This window comes from Thalia democratica, chromosome 8, assembly GCF_965202585.1.
Source record: "Thalia democratica chromosome 8, ktThaDemo2.hap1.1, whole genome shotgun sequence".
NCBI classification, from domain to species: Eukaryota; Metazoa; Chordata; class Thaliacea; order Salpida; family Salpidae; genus Thalia; species Thalia democratica.
The window spans coordinates 47,389,796-47,410,070 of NC_139172.1; the positions used below are offsets into that span (position 1 = coordinate 47,389,796).

The 20,275-nt window shown below is 25.1% G+C and overlaps 1 protein-coding gene across 1 annotated transcript; it reads left to right on the top strand.

Annotated features, from left to right (window-relative positions):
* Positions 1-7,899: 7,899 nt before the first annotated feature.
* On the top strand, positions 7,900-9,936 carry LOC145843265 (cullin-3-like). The gene has a single exon (XM_082950729.1). It carries the CDS (start codon positions 7,900-7,902, stop codon positions 9,934-9,936), a length of 2,037 nt encoding a protein of 678 aa, XP_082806855.1.
* The last annotated feature ends 10,339 nt before the right edge of the window (positions 9,937-20,275 follow it).

The window sequence follows — 20,275 nt, forward strand, 5'->3', positions numbered from 1 at the left end:
TAAAGTTCGAGAAAATTAAATACTTTATTTTTACACTAAAAAATTTAAATTAAACTAAACTATAAAAGTTTGTGTTGATCAGCTATAGATCAGGGTTTCTGAAATTAGACCAAGTGGCCTACTTAAGGGCCAATACAGAAATTTAGAAGGTACATAAGCATCAAAAGGGCCACAGAGAGGCGTGAAAAGCAAAGGAGCCAGAGTTGACCTTTACGACATAACTTGAAACTGAACCACATATTCTGGACTTGATGATGAAGAGCGAAAAAAATCTTGCGGTCTTTATAATACATTTTTGAGATATCTTATTGGATGTAGGTGTCAATACCTTTTTTAAGGATTTCACATTAATATTTTTAGTTGTATTGCTCAACCCTTACTTTTGGGCACACGTAGAGAAAATGACCATTATGAAAATATTTACAGGACTTAAAGGGAATCCGGCCCGCGAGAGACCAGGTACGTGAAAAATTCTAAAAATTTAAATGCATGTAAATGATATGTATTTATTAAAAAAAACATACAGAATAAGTTTTTTGGCAAAAGAAATGTTTTCTCATATTGAATAAAATTTAAATGGGCTGGCAAATCAACAACCAATTTTTTGACGTCTGGCCTGCTAAACCAAAGACATGCATATGGCTTACTAAAATATAAATTTAGCAAAAATATTGCAACAATTTAACCAATGCTTAATAAGTATGTATAAATAGTTTATTAAATACCACGCCTTTGAATTTTATATTTTTTTTATTTGAATCAGTTTACTATTTTATTTACACAAAAGGGCGAAAAAAGTAAAAAATAAAGCATTTAGAAATTTTGAGTCCATTGAAAACTGTATTTCCATGTCAACTTTTCTACTAAACTTTTGTCCACTGCCCTGGTCTGTTTGTCTGATGCTGCGCTGATATGAAACTTCCTATTCAGTTTACTAAAATATATGTGTTTTAATTATTTCATTTTAAAGAGTTAAATATAATTAAAGTTGATAATGTTTTTGATTTTTTTTTCAACTGAATACTTCAAAATATTATTTGTAAAACCAATTATTTTAATATATTTTAAAAGTTTTATTATATGTACATTAATGAATAGTTAAGCTACTACTTTTATGATGCATAGCTATCAATTAAAAAAAAAAAATCTAGCCTTAAATACCTAAAATTGTATAAATAGTACCATTGACTTTATATTTTAAAAGTTGTCAAATATTTATAATTACTTTTAAATAAGCCTAGTTGTTACAAAATAAACTTATCTGAGTCAAGGTGAGCTTTTGTAAAATATAAACCAGTTATAAACCAGGGTAAAGATTGAAAAATTTCCCTTAGCAACCCACAAACCTTTAGTTTATGTTCATTCTAATTATAACTGATAATAAACAACACTTTGACTAAAAAATTGAATATTCTACAGTATCTCACTAGATTTTATTTTATTTTAAAAAAATTTACCTTATACTTGAACAAGTGACCTCCATCACATAATGGTTCTCATTTCATGGAAGTAAGTTTATCATCAGAGGTCCCTCTTATCCTTTTGAATTGCCAAGCGTTCTGATCTCTGGTAGAGTTTTTTGAACAGATGTGAAAGCATTCACCGTGATGTAAGTACTCTGTAAAAATATTTTTGTGATACCTAACAATTCAATTCAAAGAAAACTGCTCTTGGTGACTTAAAATTGTCTTTAATTTTTTGTTAAAAAAAAAGCTTTTTAAAATAAATTCAAATCAAGTTTTTAGTAATTTTTTTATAAAATATAAAAAACAATTAAATTTCATTTATTTAGTATTTATCAAAATCTAGAACTAATACAGCCTGAGACTTTCAGAAATCTTTAAGCTCTCCTATCTATGTTTGCAAAAATCTATGTTTGCAAAAATTAAAACTTTCATACTCAAATATCCTAACTTTTACTAAATTATCCTGAAGTTTTTTAAACTTTCTTAATACCCAAAGTACCCAGCGTGAGAGGCAATCCTGAGCTGAGATTTTTATAAAGAAGGTTAGCCATTCTTTAGGTCAAAAAAACTTTCCTGAAAAAACGCTACTTCAATCCTAAATTTTTGAAAGTCCTTTAATAAGTTTTTATTACACACAAAATAAATCAAGGAGACTTTTCAAAACTATTAGTTTTAAAGTATTCAACTGTTAAAACTTGAATATCTAAATTTAATATGAGATTTAAATAAATTACAATTTTAAAATCAAAATAAAACTACCCTGAATTAAAAAAGTCACACTGGCCAGTGTCAAACTGATATTTTCAAAACTTTCAAATTTTGACTTGAGCATGGAAAAGATACTCAAAGTTACTTAACATGTTTTTTTTTAAAAACACTTTTATAATATGGAAAAAAAATTAATATATTAAAGTGTCAAATCTAAAATTTACTTTTAATGATATTTAATCTTTTTAAATTTTTAGGTTTCTCCAGGTATTTTGGTGAGTTATTTTCAAAATTAAAGGTTATTTTCAAAATTTCTCAAACTATAGAAATTTTCAAGTATTTTTTACCTAAATTTTAAGTTATTATTTTTTTAGGTGTCAAGGTTGTTTGGCAACCCTGGAATTTGGAAGGTGTGTCAATCCTAAGAAATATTAAGAATAGACTGAGTCATTCTAAGAGATAAGAGTTACAAAAACTCTCACTGTAGTATTAAATTTTTGATATTAAACTTATCAGATATATAATTATTTGTATTTATTGTATCAAATTATTTTGTATGTTAAAATAATGCTGAAAAAATTGTAATATACATTATATTTCTTTGTAACAATACTTAGTAATTTCATTAGTAGCACAAAGTTTAAATTAGAAGACTTGATAAAATCAAAAATAAGCTCTATACTAACCTTTTCAATGTATTTGAAATTTACTGTAAAAATTCTATATGAGGTTTTTCTAAGAAAATAGATTTTACAATTTTGATTAAATCAAATTAAATGTATTGGAAGTACGAAAATGGTTGTTTTTTAACAAGTTGGTTGAAAAAAATTTATCAGGGCTAGAATTTGCTAAAGTATTAAATTTCATTCTTAAAAATAAACAAACTAGATTTAATTTTTTTTTTTTTAGCGATACTTGAATAATTTATGTACTCAAAAATAATTTGTACACGAGTGTGCATCTATGTACACCTTAACGACCACTGATTTAAAGTAATTAAATTTGTAAGTAGTTTTGTTAATCCTTAATTTTAGGCCCTGATTAAAAAAATAAAGGTGAAAACATAGCCATATTGTTCATAAAAGTTCTAGAAAATTCTATAGATATAGTATATATAGTCAAGTGTCTGTTTTAAATTCTTTCTCAACAAAGTTTGTGAACAACACAATTGCTGTCAAGTAAGAGTTTTGATTCTTTTCTAATAAAACTTTGTTTATTTATCTACTGATATATTTACAACAGTTCAATTTTTTCACCTAGAAAATATATATAGAAAATAAAAACTCTAGCATAAACTTCAGTAATAAAAACAAATAATAATTTTTTTTTTAATTAAAAGTTGTGTTAATTCTTTGTATTAAATCATACTCACAAGGTATTTTAGTTTCGTTTTATTAATTATGTTATTAATATTGTGACATTTTAAAATTTTATATAAACCTTTTTTAAAGTAAAAAAATATCATACATTTTTATTTCTAAAGTTTATGCAAGAGTTATCATTTTATAAGGATTTTCTATTTTATGTGTTTTTTTTTTCAAGTTTACCTAAAGCTTAGCTAACTTATGATTTTTATTTTTGTTTTACTAGAATTATTCCTTGAGTCTACCATTAAAAAAAAACTGAAGTTAATTTTACCAAAAAAAATTTTCTATTTAAAAACTGCACCTATGTTAACAGGGTAGGTACTTAACTTAGTTAACTGAAAAAGGCTGTAACTTGACAATTTAGGCTAAAAAAAAAGCATTGAAAACCCTGGAAATGAAGAAAACTTAAAAAAACTGGGAAATCCTGGAATTTTGAATAAAAATCATTAAAAAACAAGGTAAAATCTGGAATTTTTAACAATTTTTACATGTTAAGTAGGAACTTTTTATTCAATACAAGTTTTGTGATATAAATGAAAATTTTGTGTCATCATCAAAATTTTTCTACCAAAAATACATTTAATGTACCTTTACAATATCTTTTTAGTGTAACAATATATTTTAGCACAGTTTTTAACCTAAAAAATCAAGTTTAATCTATAAATAGACTGAAAATAAGTACTTTAACAAAACCTGGAAGAATTTTGAAAACTTGGAGAAAATTTTCCTAAAGTCAGTGGCAACCCTGTGTTAATTTCAATGCTTATGGTTTTTTATTGATTTTTGAATAGTGAATTTTGAAATAACTACAGAAAATTAAAGTTTAATCTCATTTGATAAAACCAATTTTAGTTGATATAGCCTCAAGCAACAGTCCTGAAATATGGTTTATTCAAAGTTAAATACTCAGGATAGTTGTAATTTTGATTTCACGATGATTCATGCAACTATGGTGTTATTTTAAAAAATCAAGGTAACTTTAGGTATTTCTTGAAACCTTATTAATTTTTATAAATCTCTAAATCATTTTTTTATCCGAGTAATTTTTGAGTTTACCATTAAACTACATGGAATTAATATCAGTTTATAAAATAAAAACTACACCTGTATTAACTGTATTGCTACTTTACCTGGAAACCAGTAAAAATCTGTAATTTGACAATTTAGGCCAATATAAACCTTGAACTTGAAAAATCTTGAAAAAGACTCTAAAACCAGGAAATTTTAATAAAAATTACTCATAAACCTAAAAAACCTGTTGGTTTAAATAATTTATATGTAAAGTAGAAAAATTTTATTACACAAAAATTTGCAATATAAATTAAAATTTAGTATTATCATCAAGAATTTTCTATTTTATAAACATTTAAAGTACCTTAAAAGTATCTTTTTATGGTTTTTATACTAATTTACACATTTTTTTACCACAAAAATCTAGTTTAATCTAAAAGTAGTCCCTAAAACAAGAACTTTGAAACCTGGAGAAAAATTTCCTAAACTCAGTGGCAACCTTGTGTTAAATTAAATGCTCCTGTTTTTTAATGGTTTTTTAAATATTAAATATTTAAATAACCACAGGCAACAAAGGTTTATTCTCATTTCAATAAAACCAATTTTAGCTGTTAGAGCTTGAAGCAACAATCTTGAAATAGGGTTAATTAAAAGCTAGAAACTCAGAATAATTTAAAATCAGTGTTAAATTTAATGCTTGTGGGTTTTTAGTGATGTTTTGAATATTAAATGTTGAAATAACAACTGAAAGTAAAAGTTTAATCTAGTTTTAATCAAATTAGTTTTATGTATTATAGCTTCAAGCTACAAACCTGATAGATTTGATTAATAAGTATGTGTTTTAAATTCTTTTTCAAAAAAGTTTGTGAGCAACACAATTGCTGTCAAGTAAGAGTTTTGATTTTTTTCTAATAAAGTATTGTTTATTTATCTACTGAAATATTTTTAACATTTCAATTTTTTAACTTATAAAATATCTATAGAAAATAAAAACTCTAGCATAAACTTCAGTAATAAAAATAAATGATAACTTTTTTTTTAAATTTATAAGTTGTGTAAATTCTGTTAGATCAAATGGTTTGTATTAAATCATACTCACAAGGTCTTTTAGTTTCCTTTTATTAATTATGTTATTAATATTGTGACATTTTAAATTTTTATTTAAACCTTTATTAAGGTAAAAAAAAATTCATATATTTTTATTTCTAAAGTTTATGCAAGAGTTATCATTTTATAAAGATTTTCTATTTTACTTGTTTTTTTTAAGTATACCTAAAGCTTAGCTAAATTATGATTTTTATTTTTGTTTTACTAGAATTATTCCTTGAGTCTACCATTAAGAATAAATGGGAAATTATTTTCACCAAATAAACACTCTATAAAAATACTACACCAATGTTAACAGGGTAGCTACTTAACTTGGTTAACTTAAAAGGCTGTAACTTGACAATTTAGGCTAAAAAAAACATTGAAAACCCTGGAAATGAAGAAATCTTAAAAATACTGGGAAAACCTGGAATTTTGTATATAAAAAATTACTAAAAAACATGGTAAAATCTGCAATTTTTAATAATTTTTAAATGTAAAGTAGAAAAATTTTATTCAACACAAAATTTATAATAAAGACGAAAATTTTGTGTCATAATCAAAAGTTTTCCACCAAAAATACATCTAATGTACCTTTACAATATCTTTTTAGTGTGATTGTATATTTTAGCACAGTTTTAAACCTCAAAAATCAAGTTTAATCTTTAAATAGAATCAAAACAAGTACTTTAACAAAACCTGGAAGAATTTTGAAAACTCGGAGAAAATTTTCCTAAAGTCAGTGGCAACCCTGTGTAAATTATAATGCTTATGGTTTTTTAATGATTTTTTGAGTGTTGAATTTTGAAATAACTACAGAAAATAGTGGTTGATCTTATTTTATAAAACCAATTTTAGTTGGTATAGCTTGAAGCAACAATCCTGAAATAAGGTTGATTTAAAGTTAGACACTCAGGATAGTTATTTTTTTTTCACGATGATTCAAGCAACTATTGTGTTATTTATAAAAAATTAAGGTAACTTTACGTATTTCTTAAAACCTTAAAAGTAGACCTTAAAGCAGGAAGAATTTTGAAAGCCTGGAAAAAAACATGTCTCAAATATACAAAAATATAAAGTCAGTGGCAACCCTGTGTTAAACTAAATGCTAGTGGTTTTTTAATGATTTTTTGAATGTTTAATGTTAAAATAACCAAAGGAAAAACAAAGTTTAATCAAATCCAATAAAACCTGTTTAAGGTTTGAGAGCTTGAAGCTTTAAATAAAAAACATTTTAAAAGTATGTTAATAATATGTTAAATAAGGATTAAAGAGATGACCAAGTTTTTTTAAATATTGTTTAAAACTACTCAGGACAGATTTAAGTCTTTTTGTTGAACATAAAAGATATCTCAGGATACATTTGAGTAAGGATAGTTTTTTGACTTGAAAAATGATAATCCTGTTTATTGTAAAACTGATACATAATTAAATATTCTTTTATAAATCAAGTGTAGTTTAAATTTTTAAACTAAGTTTTTCAAATGATGTTCAAGTATGCCCAAGCTTAGTTTGTAATTTTTTATTTTGACAAATTTAGATCAACTAATCAAATTATCCAATAACTACGCCTATGTTTAGTTAAACGCTTTGAAATTGTGGTATTTTTATGATTTTTTGAATAATGTTTACTAAAATAACAACAGGATATAAAAGTTTAGTGTCAACACATGACAATTATTTGCAGCTGGTAGTGCTTATAGCAACAACATTTACAAATAACATTAATAAATAGGGTTTATGAAAAGTTAGATGGACAGGACAATTTTTTTTATTTAATTGTAACTAAAGGTAGTTGATTTCTAATATAGAAAATAACAACAAATTATTAATTCTGTTATTTTAATAGTGAATAATAGTTGAAAGTTATTTCAAACGATCAAGTTTATTTTAATTTTTATACTAAGTTGTTCAATATGTTGTTCAAGTTTACCTGAAGTTTAGCTTGTAATTTTGAAAATTTATTTTCTATATCAAGTTTGGGGTTATATAAAATCAGAATAATTTTAGGTATTTTTAATCCTAGTCCTTTTTCATTAACTCGTGAATGAAAAATCGTTGTTCCATATTCATACATAAGATTTTTTTATAGACAAATATGTTAAATTTTTCAATAATAAACCTTTGCATTTTATTCTGGTACAGAGTATTTCTTTCATATAATTATATTTAAATTAAGTTAAATGTACATGTATTAGTAGAAACTTAACTTTTTTCTAACTCATTTTGAATTTTTGTAGAGAGTTTAGTTGTAAATAAAAATGGCAGACCAAATTGTCGATAATAACAAGAGTTGTGATGACAACAGGCTCGGTGAAATTATTTTCGTTGAAGGCGACCTGAAAAAGTTTAACATTGAGTACTGGTATCCTGAACTCAATAAGTACAAAGATTTCAGGCACGAAGATTGTATGAACAACTTGAGGTTGGGAACGAGACATCATTTGAAGGTAAATTTCGAAGACAACGAGTTTACCGACGGTGATACAAACATGTGGTACAATTCGTACGACTGCACACACCACCAACACGCTGAAGAGATGTACAAAATGTTTGTGGAAGAAGTTCATAAACATCTTGTGGAAAACGTTTTGCCAAAGCTCCTACCGGTTCAAGATGAGAGCTTGCTCCAAGCACTTGCTTTTAACTGGAACACCTACAAAACAACAATTGATAATTTCTCAGAGCTTTTCAAGCATCTTGAGCTTTGGATTCAAGATGTTCCAGAAGACGAAGTGCCAAAAGACGGAATTAAAAAGATTGGCTTGAAAGGGTTCAAAAAAGAAATCGTTTTGAATATAGATATCAAAGAAAGGTTGAAGACAATTCTTAGTCAAACTACTGACAATCACAGAGCTGGCATGGAAGTTAATTGCGACGAAATAAAGACTCTTTGTGACATGCTAGTCGAGATGGAGTGTTACGAAGAAGTTTTCGAAAAAAATTTCTTAGACCAAGCAGAAGAATACTACTTAAGGGTCGCAGAAAAAAACATTGTTGACATGTCGTCACACGAGTACGTTGTCGCGGTCGAAACTTTAATTGCAAACGAAAAAGCACGCACTGGTTCGTACGGTAATGAAAAAACTACTGATAAGACCAGAAGCGTGTTACAGAAAATTCTCATTTCTGACAAATTGCAAGCAATAGCTTATCGCGTAGGATGCGGCGGAGTTCCGAGAATGTTCGAAGAAAAATCGGAAGAACAGCTCAAGAGTGTGTACAAAACTTTCAAAAGAGTCAAAGGTGGACATAAAATCATGCAAGACTGTTTGGCAAGTTATGAACTAGCAGCAGGTGAAAAATTGTTGGAAGAAACGGCTATACCATCACAAGCCGCGAAGAAAGTCATCGGATTGTTTGAGCTGAAGAACACTTGTAATAGACTTGTGACCAACTCCTTTTCCGACAACCATGAGTATAAGCTTGTGGTCGACGGCACCTTTAATAAAATTGTCACCAACAAAAAAGTCTGTGAACACTTGTGCATTTATATTGACATGAAAAAAATTAAATTTTACTCAGATCAGAAACAAAATGAGATGGAAACAGTTTTAAATCACTTCACGACCATTTACAGAAAAATAACCGAAGAAGTAAAACCTGATTTCAACGCAGCGTTTAAAAAGTATTTGTGCAAAAGACTCGTGAGGCCCAAATCTCCATACATGGCCTATGACAAAATTATTGTTGATAGGTTGAAAGAATTCGGCCACCCGTACGACTCAAAAGAACCGATCAAGATAATAAAAGACTTCGAAGCGTCCAGAAAGTTGAACAAAGCCTTCAGGAAAGAAGGAAATCCTTGCAGAGATGTTAATTCGACTTTCAGAGTAGTGAGCGCTCGCACATGGCCTGCTTATAAAAGGCTTGACGCAAATCTTATACCTGCGGTTGTAAGAGACAGCTTTGAAAGATTTCAAAATTTCTACCATCATAGAGCGGAGGAGAACACGTACAAGACTTTGAGAGTTTTGAACAAGAACTTTTTAGCCGAAGTAAGTTTAGACTTATCAGTCAAGACATACACTCTGCAATTGTACTCATACTACCAGATACCAGTTATTGAGCTTTTCAATCAGAGAAATCAATTTACTTTCGAAGAGATGTTAAACGAAACTAATTTGTCGGAAAACGATTTAACGGAAGTACTTCGTTCTCTAACAAACGATAAATCCAAAATTCTTTTGAAGAATCCTTATGGTAATACTTACTCACCCACTGACAGCTTCACGGTCAACCAAGGTTTGGATCATGAGTCCGACAGGATCTACGTCCAAATGCTTCCGAAAGCTTAAATTTGGCGGAAACAGCGTTTTTATTTATAGGTTAAAAAATTTAAAAATATACATGTTCATAGTATGTATAAATAGTGATATACGTTCTAGTTTTTGATTACCTTTTGTTAAATGAAAATTCCTAAAATAAAAAACATCTTTATATAAGTAAAATAATTTGAAAAAATTTAGCAGCACTTTTACTTAAAGCTTTGTTAAAGGCTATGTTAAACTTCTTAAAGGCATATTTTGATTTTGAAACGTACTTTTTTTTATTTTTTTGAAACTCGTTTCTTGTTCTTATGTCGAAGTTTTTTAGGTGCAAATAAATTAGTTTATATTAATAAAATGTTTTGTGTATTTTTTTAAACTTACATTAATCAGATTTAAACTTTTATTTATAATATAGTACTTTTGTTGAACAAAACTACATGAATTTGAACTCCTGCTTTTACAAAACGAAAAACCACAAATCTAGAGAAAGCCTCGAATAAATACTTCTTTTAAAATTGGTTCAAATTTTATGTTAATAGGAATCTGGTTGAAGATCAACATCCGACCAAATACTATTTAAAAATAGAATTTTAATCCGGCAGGATCGTTTGTTAAAAAATATCAAGATCTATATGAATCTTATTTTGATGAGTCCCGTAGGTGTTTTTTATTAAGAAGTTAACAGTAATTCAAAGTCCAACAAAAGATCGTTTTTATATTTTATTTATTCTATACACTAAGGAATCAATATTTTATACTTTGTTTAAGATACAGATAATTAGAAATATCAAAATTAAATTAAATACATTAAACTTATCCAAAATTACAATTACAAAGCTTCAACTAAAATGAGCTGAACAATAATGTTTGTAACTTCCTTTTCAGTCCTGTTTTATGAAGCTATTAAGTATAAAAAATGCGATATTGCTATTCTCGAGGTTGTCTTTTCGTTATTTAAAGTTATCCACGTACCTTTAAATATAGTAACTGATTACTAAACTTAGGTTTGAATTTCAAAGGTTCATGAAAAGTGCCAAGAACTACTGTAGACTGAAATTTTATTTTTTTAAATTTTTTGCGAAGTTTAGACACGTGTTTTAATGAAAATGCGTTTTTGCACGAGCTCCATCACAATCAGCATCTTTAGTGACTATTTAAAACTAAAAAAACCTAAACTATGAATATAATTTTTGTGTTTTCGATGCTAACAACGTTTATTTGTGGTAAAGAATTTCTTGTGAATTATTTAAATTAACTTAACAGTTTATTAGAATTAAAAGATTACAGTAATGAAAGGTGTTGAAATTTTATTTGTAAAACTTGTTTTTGTTTCAAAGTCAACGGAAAGGACTGAAAATAGACAAATTAATTTTGTTAAATAAAACTTAATTAGATTTATTCTTACTCTTTTCTTTTTCATGAGTCTTTTAGGGACAAAAGCTTATTACAGGCTGATTTTTATTGGGTCGGTGACCACTGTTTTAAAGTAAAGTGGGCCAGAATAATTTTAAAATTTAAATAAAAGAGTAGAATGCGGTTTACTAAAGCTATTTATCTTTTTAAGAGGCTAAAAAGTTTAAAATGTTTATAAATAAAATAGATTAATGAGAAGGAATCAGATTTTAAACAACAAAGTTGGTCAAAATCAGAAAAATATCTCCATTTTCAAGGTAAAATAGCGCCACTGACAATAATTTTTTTGCCTTATTTTACTCTAGGGTAAAGTTTAGAATTATTTTTTGTCTCAATTAACTACTAACATTAATTTTGACCACGTCAGCATATTAAAGTTTTTTTAACTTTTTTTCAACAACTAAACAAAAGGTTATGGGATAAAAAGATTACATTGATTTTACATTGAGTACTATATTTTTTTATGAATGATTAAAAGCTAGGTAAATTGTATTATTGCAAACTGGACTAGAAAATTATATCTCCTAAGACATGTTATGATATAAGCCGTAACATTTAGTTAATAATTGTCTTAACAAAATATACAAAGTATTTTAATCAATGAATACAAACGTTTTTATAATAATATAAATACTACTTAATGAAATTGTAAAAATCGCATATTTAACAAACTTACTAAACGATTAGTTTAAATTGAATACACAAAAAATAGTATGTATTATTTTCAATAAGTATATTTTAATACAATAGAAACTAATACTTAATTTAAAAAGTTTAACAAAGTTAAAACTCTCTCTTTTAACCAAGCTTAGTAAAGCATTTTATCGCCTTCACTAAAAATTTACTTTTTTTTTTAGAGTGTTTAAAATTTTAATTTGTATAAATAGTTATACTTATATAACTTTATTGAACGTTTATAACTAAATTTAATTATAAAGCATAATTTGTTTTAAACAATTAAAAACAATGATACCATGTAGCTCAAAACAAAATATTAAAGAGTTGATAACAAGGTTTATTAACTATATATTTATATATGTATACATTCCAATAAATTGTTTAAAGCCCTTCAATTGGGCCCTGTAGAATATGTTCAAGTTTTAACAATAACTTTAATCAGAAGTTTACTGTAAGTTGATGAATATTTTTTATGATTGTAAAGTTTTCTCGTACTGAGTAAAAAAATAAGTTTTAAGGTAATGTTTTGTTTTGTCAGTAAAACAAACGTTTAAAATAAATAAAAATTTTAACAATTTAGTAAACATTGAAACAATTGACTCAGTTTGGTAAGTATCAAAACATGACTGGTTTTTTATTAAAACTAAAATTTAAAAGTTAAACCAAGCTCAACTTGCTGTAAAATTTTTTTAATTTTTAAAATTATAGCTTAAACAAAACTAAAAGAATGTTCAAACTATTAGTAAATATATGTTTTAGTAAAATGTGTTTATATAATCATAATCAATTGGTTTGTTTCAATATAAAAATTCTTATTAAATTTTCCAACAAATAAAAAAAAGTACAAGTTGTGTATTACTCAATCTTTGAAAAAAAACATATTTTAAAATAATTTAAAACTTTAAAAATGATTTTTTTTTTAACTTTAATAAACTAACTATAAATTTTAGTTTATATTATTAAAGTTCTGCAATTTTAAAATTGTTTAAAAACCGTTTCTACTAAAACTTACTAAAATTTTACTATAACCTGCAAATACTACCTATAATTTAATACTCGTGTTTTACAGTTTTAGGTTTTAAAAGTTGTTTGCCTTTATGAAAAGAGAGAAAAAATACTTTGCACTAAACAAGAGTTATGCTAAGTATTCGTTTCATAAAATAGTAAATTTAAAACTTTGCTATTTTTTAATGCTAGCTAAGTTAGGTGCCTTTTCAGTGCACACTTGTAGACAAAGCAACGTAACAATGCCAGAGTTCAGTTACAATTATTATATAGCTGCAGTTCGAATAGTTTTAAACGTAATTAAAAGTTCACAGTTTTGTTAATATGAAATATTGATTACTTTTACAAATTTTGAAATTTAAAACATTTTTATAACACATAGCTTATTTTAGTTATCAAATTCGTTTTGATAATAAAGTACTTAATCTTGTGGTTTGTTTTAAAAAACATTAAATAAAAGACAATTACACAGAAAAACCAGATACATATATACTCCTAGTATAATTTATAACATAAGAAAACAAGTAAATTGTTACGCTTTTTAAAACTTTTAATTTGAAACATACAGAGAAAACAGTTTAATCTAGTTTTATTTAGTTTTACTAATGCGACAACAAGAACGTTTATTAATATTTAAAAAAATTAAATAGTATTTAATTATTTTTTTATTTATGAATACTGAATTTTGTCAATAACAAATAGAAACCTTATACAATAATAAAAACTACAATTGACAAACACACACAACTGCTTGCTTAAGCATTTTATTTTTAGGAAAAAAATACTTTAACGATTAATTTAATTTGTATAAAAGTTAATTAAAGTTAGTTAAAGTGCAAAAATTAATAAAATTTTTCTTCGTATTTCAAAGTTATAAATTTTTAGACTCATATTACATCAAGTCAGAAAATTTTAACATTGTTTTTTTTTTAATACTTTTAACGCTTACGTTAGGTTCGCATGAACTTGTAAATATATTTACTTCGTCGTATCAGTTGTTTATTATTTTTTGTTGAAACTTTTATCTTAAGGGAGTAAGTTTTTCAAAGTGTTTATCAAAAAAGAGTTGTTGTTGCGCAAACGATTTTACGACTCATATCTAGATATAAGTGAAAGCGTTGAATGAATAGTTTAGCGCAGATTTTTTTGAACTCTACACACACACTTTCATAGAATTTTTTGATTAGTTAACATATTTTAAACTTACTTTTTTTCATTTTGAGGGTTGTTATAGTTTAAGTTTATAATGTTTTGTTAATTATAGCTAGAAATAAGTACAACTTATTCTGTAAATTAGCAATTTTAAGCACTGTTCTAAAAGTTGGCACCAAAACTTTAATAAACATTACTACAGTGTGCAATTAAAAAATCTTATAATCTCATATCATTAATAAATTTTGCTTTTTAATACTGTCTGACATATTTTGAGTTAAATAACAATAAAGAATTTTACTAACCAACCTCTGCTAAGTTTCAAAAGCATAAAGTTTTTTTTTATAGAAACATATTGTGTACTACACCTTTGTTTAAAGAAAAAAAATTTAGTGCATTTAAAGTAAAGGTCACAAGTTTCTTTATTAATAATCAATAAGCTCTTTTGTTATACTTTCTGATTTATTATTTTTATTGTATACTTGTAGTTAAATATACCAGAAAATTGTATAGAAGTATGTAGTAAGTTTAAAAAAAAAGAATAAAGATTTATTTCTATTAAAATAATGCGTACTAACTACACTTTGGTGTAAAGAAAAAAAAAGATTTTTTTTTGATAGTAAAGGCGAAATTTTTTTTTTTGTTGTTCTTTTTATTTTGTCTAAAACAAAACTTCTAAGTAAATGTTTTTTTTCAGTTTTACTTTCACATAAAATTTGTACAATGTTTTTTGAAAACATATGAACTTAAATAACATATGTGTTTATATAAAATAGACAATATAAAACTTATTTTTAAACTAGTAAGAGTTGAAAAACAAATGCTTTAAATGCTTTTAATCTAGTTATTAAGGGTAGAGAAAAGTTTTTTAATGACTTTAAAAACTTATCAATAAAAATTGCAATTCTTTGAAACTAATATTTAAAACAAACTTATAACTAAAGTGTTAGTTTTTAGAGTTTGAAAATTAAATACGAATTAGTTTTCTAATGTTGTAAACAACGTTTTGCATAATTTTTTAACTTTGATTAAAATTGTTTAATATTTCTTGTTTAAAAATAAATTAAACATAAAAGTATAACAGATTGAACTTTGTATAAAATTGAAATATAACTAATAAAAGCTAAATAGTTGTATTTTAAAAAGTTCTTAGATACATAATTACTATTATCTTAGCTTTGAGTAATTTTTGTAACTTTCATATATCAAAAAGTATAGTTTATCTACCCAAAAAATGATGGAGTCAATAAAGAAAGTTAAATTAAAACACAAAATTATATTTGCAATTGTAATGATTGCTCTTTTAGTTATTATAATTGGAATTGCCTATGGAAGTTCAAAAAAGGTATGGCTTAGTTAAAATATTTTATAACATAAATTAAAAATAAACACATGCATTTCTGGTAAGTTTTTTATAAAACAAGCTGTTATAGTAATTTATTATAATGACTTTTTTTAGTTTACATATATTTTATATTTTAAATTTAACTTTCTTCACTTTATTAGTTAAAAAAAGTTTTAATTATATACCATATTTTCAAAATTGAGAAACATTTAAACTACATTAAACCAACCTAAAATCGTGTTACAAGCTCAAAAACAAAGTCTTAATGTGAGTTAAACGCATTTTATACTACTTTAAAAGAAGTCTTTATCTTTTAAAAACTTTACATAATTATGTTAATGGTTAATACTAAGTATGGTTTAATGTTTATAGAACGAAACAGAAAGTATCGAAGAACCAATTTGGAGCAATTGGACAACCGGAAAATGTAAACTAGTTGATGACGTATTTTACAAAACTGAACAAAGAAACTGTATACAAGGAAACTGCACTGGAAAAAATAAACGCGTTATAAATGAAGCATGCGAAGGTTTGTTTTTGATCAATGTAAAAAAGTTTTGTTTTTATATCATATACGCTAATAAAAAACTTTCTAACTTTTAATATACCTAAGATTAAACTTTAAACGTAAGATCTCAACTATTGTTGAGCTGAAAACAGAAAGATTGTTGTAAATTCAACTTTATATACATAACTATACTTTAAATACGCAGTTTTACATACTTTGAAAGTTGTACTAAATATAAACCATGTGAATTTTACTTATTTACTTATATGACCTTTAAATTAGCACAAGAGAAACTTATAGAAAAAAATCAAAATAATTAAAAACCCTTAGAACTAATATTATACTTAAATACAAAAATGTCACTTTAAAATATACATTAGTAGTTTTTGTCACTAAACAATATTAATTAATCAACTTCATTATAGATTGTTTTAGTTTTGAACTAAGCACAACAAGACAACTTTTTAATGAATCAAAAGAATATTGCATAAAACATAGTGGTACAATGGTTTCAAGTCTACTTGGTGATTTAGGAAAGAGTTATCACAGGTAATTATTTACTGAAACTGTATAACTTAAATGATTTCAACAACGTTTAACTATGTTTTCAATAACTGTTTTTTTAGATATTAAAATAAATTGGAGATATTTTATATACTAAAACAATAATTTTAATTTTTTTTTTATATTTAAAACGGTTAATTAAAACAGATAAGATTAGATTAATATTTTTTGTTTAACTTTATAAAAAATTCTTTTACTTTTCGTTTTTACTATAAAAACATATAAACTCTAAATGTTTTTAAGCAGTATTAAAAGCTATTTTGAAATATTTGTACTTAACTACTGTAACATTATAAAAAAATTAGATAACAACTTGTCAAAATAAACTAACAACAAACGTAATAATAACTAAACTGGAAATATTTTGAAAATACAAGCTATTTTTAAACAAAAGAGTATAAGAGTTTGTAATAAATAAAAGTAAGATTTAATTTTACCTTACTACAGATAAATAGGTTTATAAAATTCTACATTTATTTGCTTTTTAAGATTTATAGGAATATTGTTACCAACTTAGATGATTTTGCAGTTTACTTTATAAACGATTAAAAGCTTTGTTTATTTTTTACATTATTCTACCAAGCCAAGACTTTAAATGTTCTTCATTGTTTGTTTTTGTAAAGAAATTAGTTAATTTTGATCTAAACTTTATTTTTGCTATATTTTTTCAAATCATATTTACAATTAAAAAGTATTTATGTACCTTTAATAAGTCCAGAATAAGTCGCATTATAAACCAGTTGTTTGCATAACGAAATAACAAAACTGTGTAAAAAATTTTATTGTTTATCTTTTGTTTATGTTCACAAAAAATTAAAGTTGTAAAATTACATAAACAATCCCATTTTATGATTTACTAAAATTTTAGAATAAATAAATAAACTTCAGTTTAGAGACTTTATTTGATTATATTATTATTTTAAGTCTCTTTGTTTTGTTACAATTTTCGAGATACCATTTATGTGTACTAACTACTAATATTTTTATGTCTTATTATTTTATAGAATAACAATTTTACAGTGAAATTTCAAAAGCAGTTAATATGCTTAAGAAAGATGGTGGGATCTTTGTCGGTGTTGTCGACATAAACGAGTCTGGTAATTGGACATTTTTAAACGGCAATCCTCTAAATGACTTGATGTTCGATTGGCATGGCGGCGAGCCAGATTATTATGACGAAGACGATACTAAATGTTCAGTAGTTTTTGATAACAAACTTTTGGCTCCCTTTTGAGATAAAGAAGAAGTATATAGTCTTTGTCAAATTGACAACGGGAAGTGTTAAAGTTTTTCTAAAGTTGATATTTTACTTTTTTTAATTCTTGGTGTTCATTTTTTTAAGGTTATAATTTTTCTTATCTTTTTGTTTCTTAATAAACTTATACTTATCGTACTATAAAGCATCATATACCATTTCAATAAATTCTACAGTTTTATTTAACAGTTTATAAAATGTTTCTACAGGTAAAATCATAATACTTTCTAAGCTTCAAAAACTATCAATACAAACGAAATCATTACGATTATCATTAAGTATATTATTTAAGTATGTTTTTTTCACATTTACGTTCAAGTCATACTTGTTTTGAAGATTTGAAAAAGAAAGTTGTTACAAAAACTTAAAAGAAACTTACCTTTAGTTAGCTAACGACTTTTAGTAGTCAAAAATATGTAAATGCTTGTCATTATCATTTATGATTAGTTTACGCATGACTATATTTTTACAAATAGCACATATGTTAATAAAAAGAACTATTTTATTTTATACTTTTTAAAATACCAATATTTTTTCGACTGAAAAATTAAGCTAGTAACTTGTTTTAATAAATATGTTTAAAATATGTCAGGGGCGTAGCGTGGGGAGGGACACTGGCGCATGCGTGCCACCCAAAAAAAGAAAAATGTAAAAAAAAGAATATAATATCTTTATCCTTTATAGTTTATTTTTTTCTGCTTAATTTGTCTTTTTTCAACTATTTTTATCTAGAATTCAGAAAGTTAAACGAAAATTTGAATATCAATTAGTGACAAGTTAGGAAAGTACATGTTATTACTCAATATACTGATTCGGTGCGTAATTGCAAATGCGCACCGATGTTGATGAAAAATCCATAAGGAAAAATTTTTATAAGTTCATTAACTTCATAAGAATTTAGACTCAAAAAGCACGCAATTAATATAGCGCACCGCTTTAGTATAACCTTATGGCAGATTATTTTTCTACAAAAAGTTTACAAAAATACGTCACGCTTAAAGAAAAGTTAAACAACTTTACAATTTTTTTTTATGCTACATTGTTAAGACTACTGCTAGTTTTCTGAACTTTATTTTTGTAAACATACAAGATAAGCGTGTCGGTCTATGAGAAATAAACTTTGTTTGTGATTTTTGTTTTAAACAAATACAATCAAATGAATTAAATTCAAAAAGTATACTTTAAACTATTTTACAAAGTTGTAATAAACTGTAATAACAGTTATAAAGTTAGTCTATTTTAACTTTTGTGTAGCTTAATTAAAATTATGTGCAATGAGGTGTTGTTATCAGTGTTGTATTGTATATTTAAGAGATTGATATTATTTTCGTAAATAAAGCAGATACTTTCGTTTTATTGCATATATTAATTTTTAAGATATTAAGTTTACTATAAGTAATAAAAACAATTTTTATATAGCAAGTTTACATTTTTGCAAGTATTATAATTCTAATGAAATTTATACTTTTATTTAATTGTTTAGTTTTAAAATATATAAAAAAAATTTAAAACAGTTAACGAACTTATTTTACTGAATAAATTTATTTCAATTATATTACTTATAAAAAGTTTTTTTATAGCTTATTACAAAAGTTTTAATTTAGAGGATTTTTTGAGAACAAAATTTGCGCACCCCCTGACCGAAATACTACGCTACGCCACTGGAATACATCAAAATCGTTGTTGTAATATAAGAATGTTTCGTACTTACTACTATTTCGTCTGCCATAACATTCAAATTGATATTTATAATAGCTTAGTTTATGTGTTATCTTTAATAATTTTAACTTTTTTTTTTCTTAGATATTCCTTTTTTATTTTATAGAATATATTTTAAACCAGCTACTAGCAAGTTTTTACATTTATACTTACTGTATACTTGATATGTTTCGTTAGATATACAGTGTGTTTTCAGATATATGTTGCAGCTACTTTGTTATTAGAAACTATTTTTATTACTGCTTTTTCAAGGGTTATTGCGTTAAATAACAACATACAAAAACTAAATCAATAAGACTAAAACAAATAAAGAAAAATAAATGGTACTGTTTTGTACACGAAATTGTTAAAAGGTTTTAAGTAGACAAAAATAAATAACAACTTGTAAACTTAAACTTTTTTTTAAAAGAAAGTACACACTATTGTATACTTAAGTCTTTAATAGTATCGTATTGTAACAATAAATTAAAAAAAACATAATGTATATTATTTCTTATTTAAATAGAGTAATAAATATTTTTTTGTGAAAATAAGGTTAAAATTAACTTAAAACGTCTAAAAAGATATAATAAAAACAAAATAAGACGTAAATTGTTATGTTATAACGAAACGATTCATTAGTTTATTCAAATTCATAAAGCAAGTTGACTTTTTGCTTTAGAAAAAAAATATTTTAAAACTGGTTTTTTCATTTTAAACAAAGTTTGAATGCAGTATTTTTATTTTT

Coding starts and splice junctions, on each gene's coding strand:
- LOC145843265 (XM_082950729.1), top strand. CDS start 7,900: ATGGCAGACCAAATTGTCGATAATAACAAGAGTTGTGATGACAACAGG.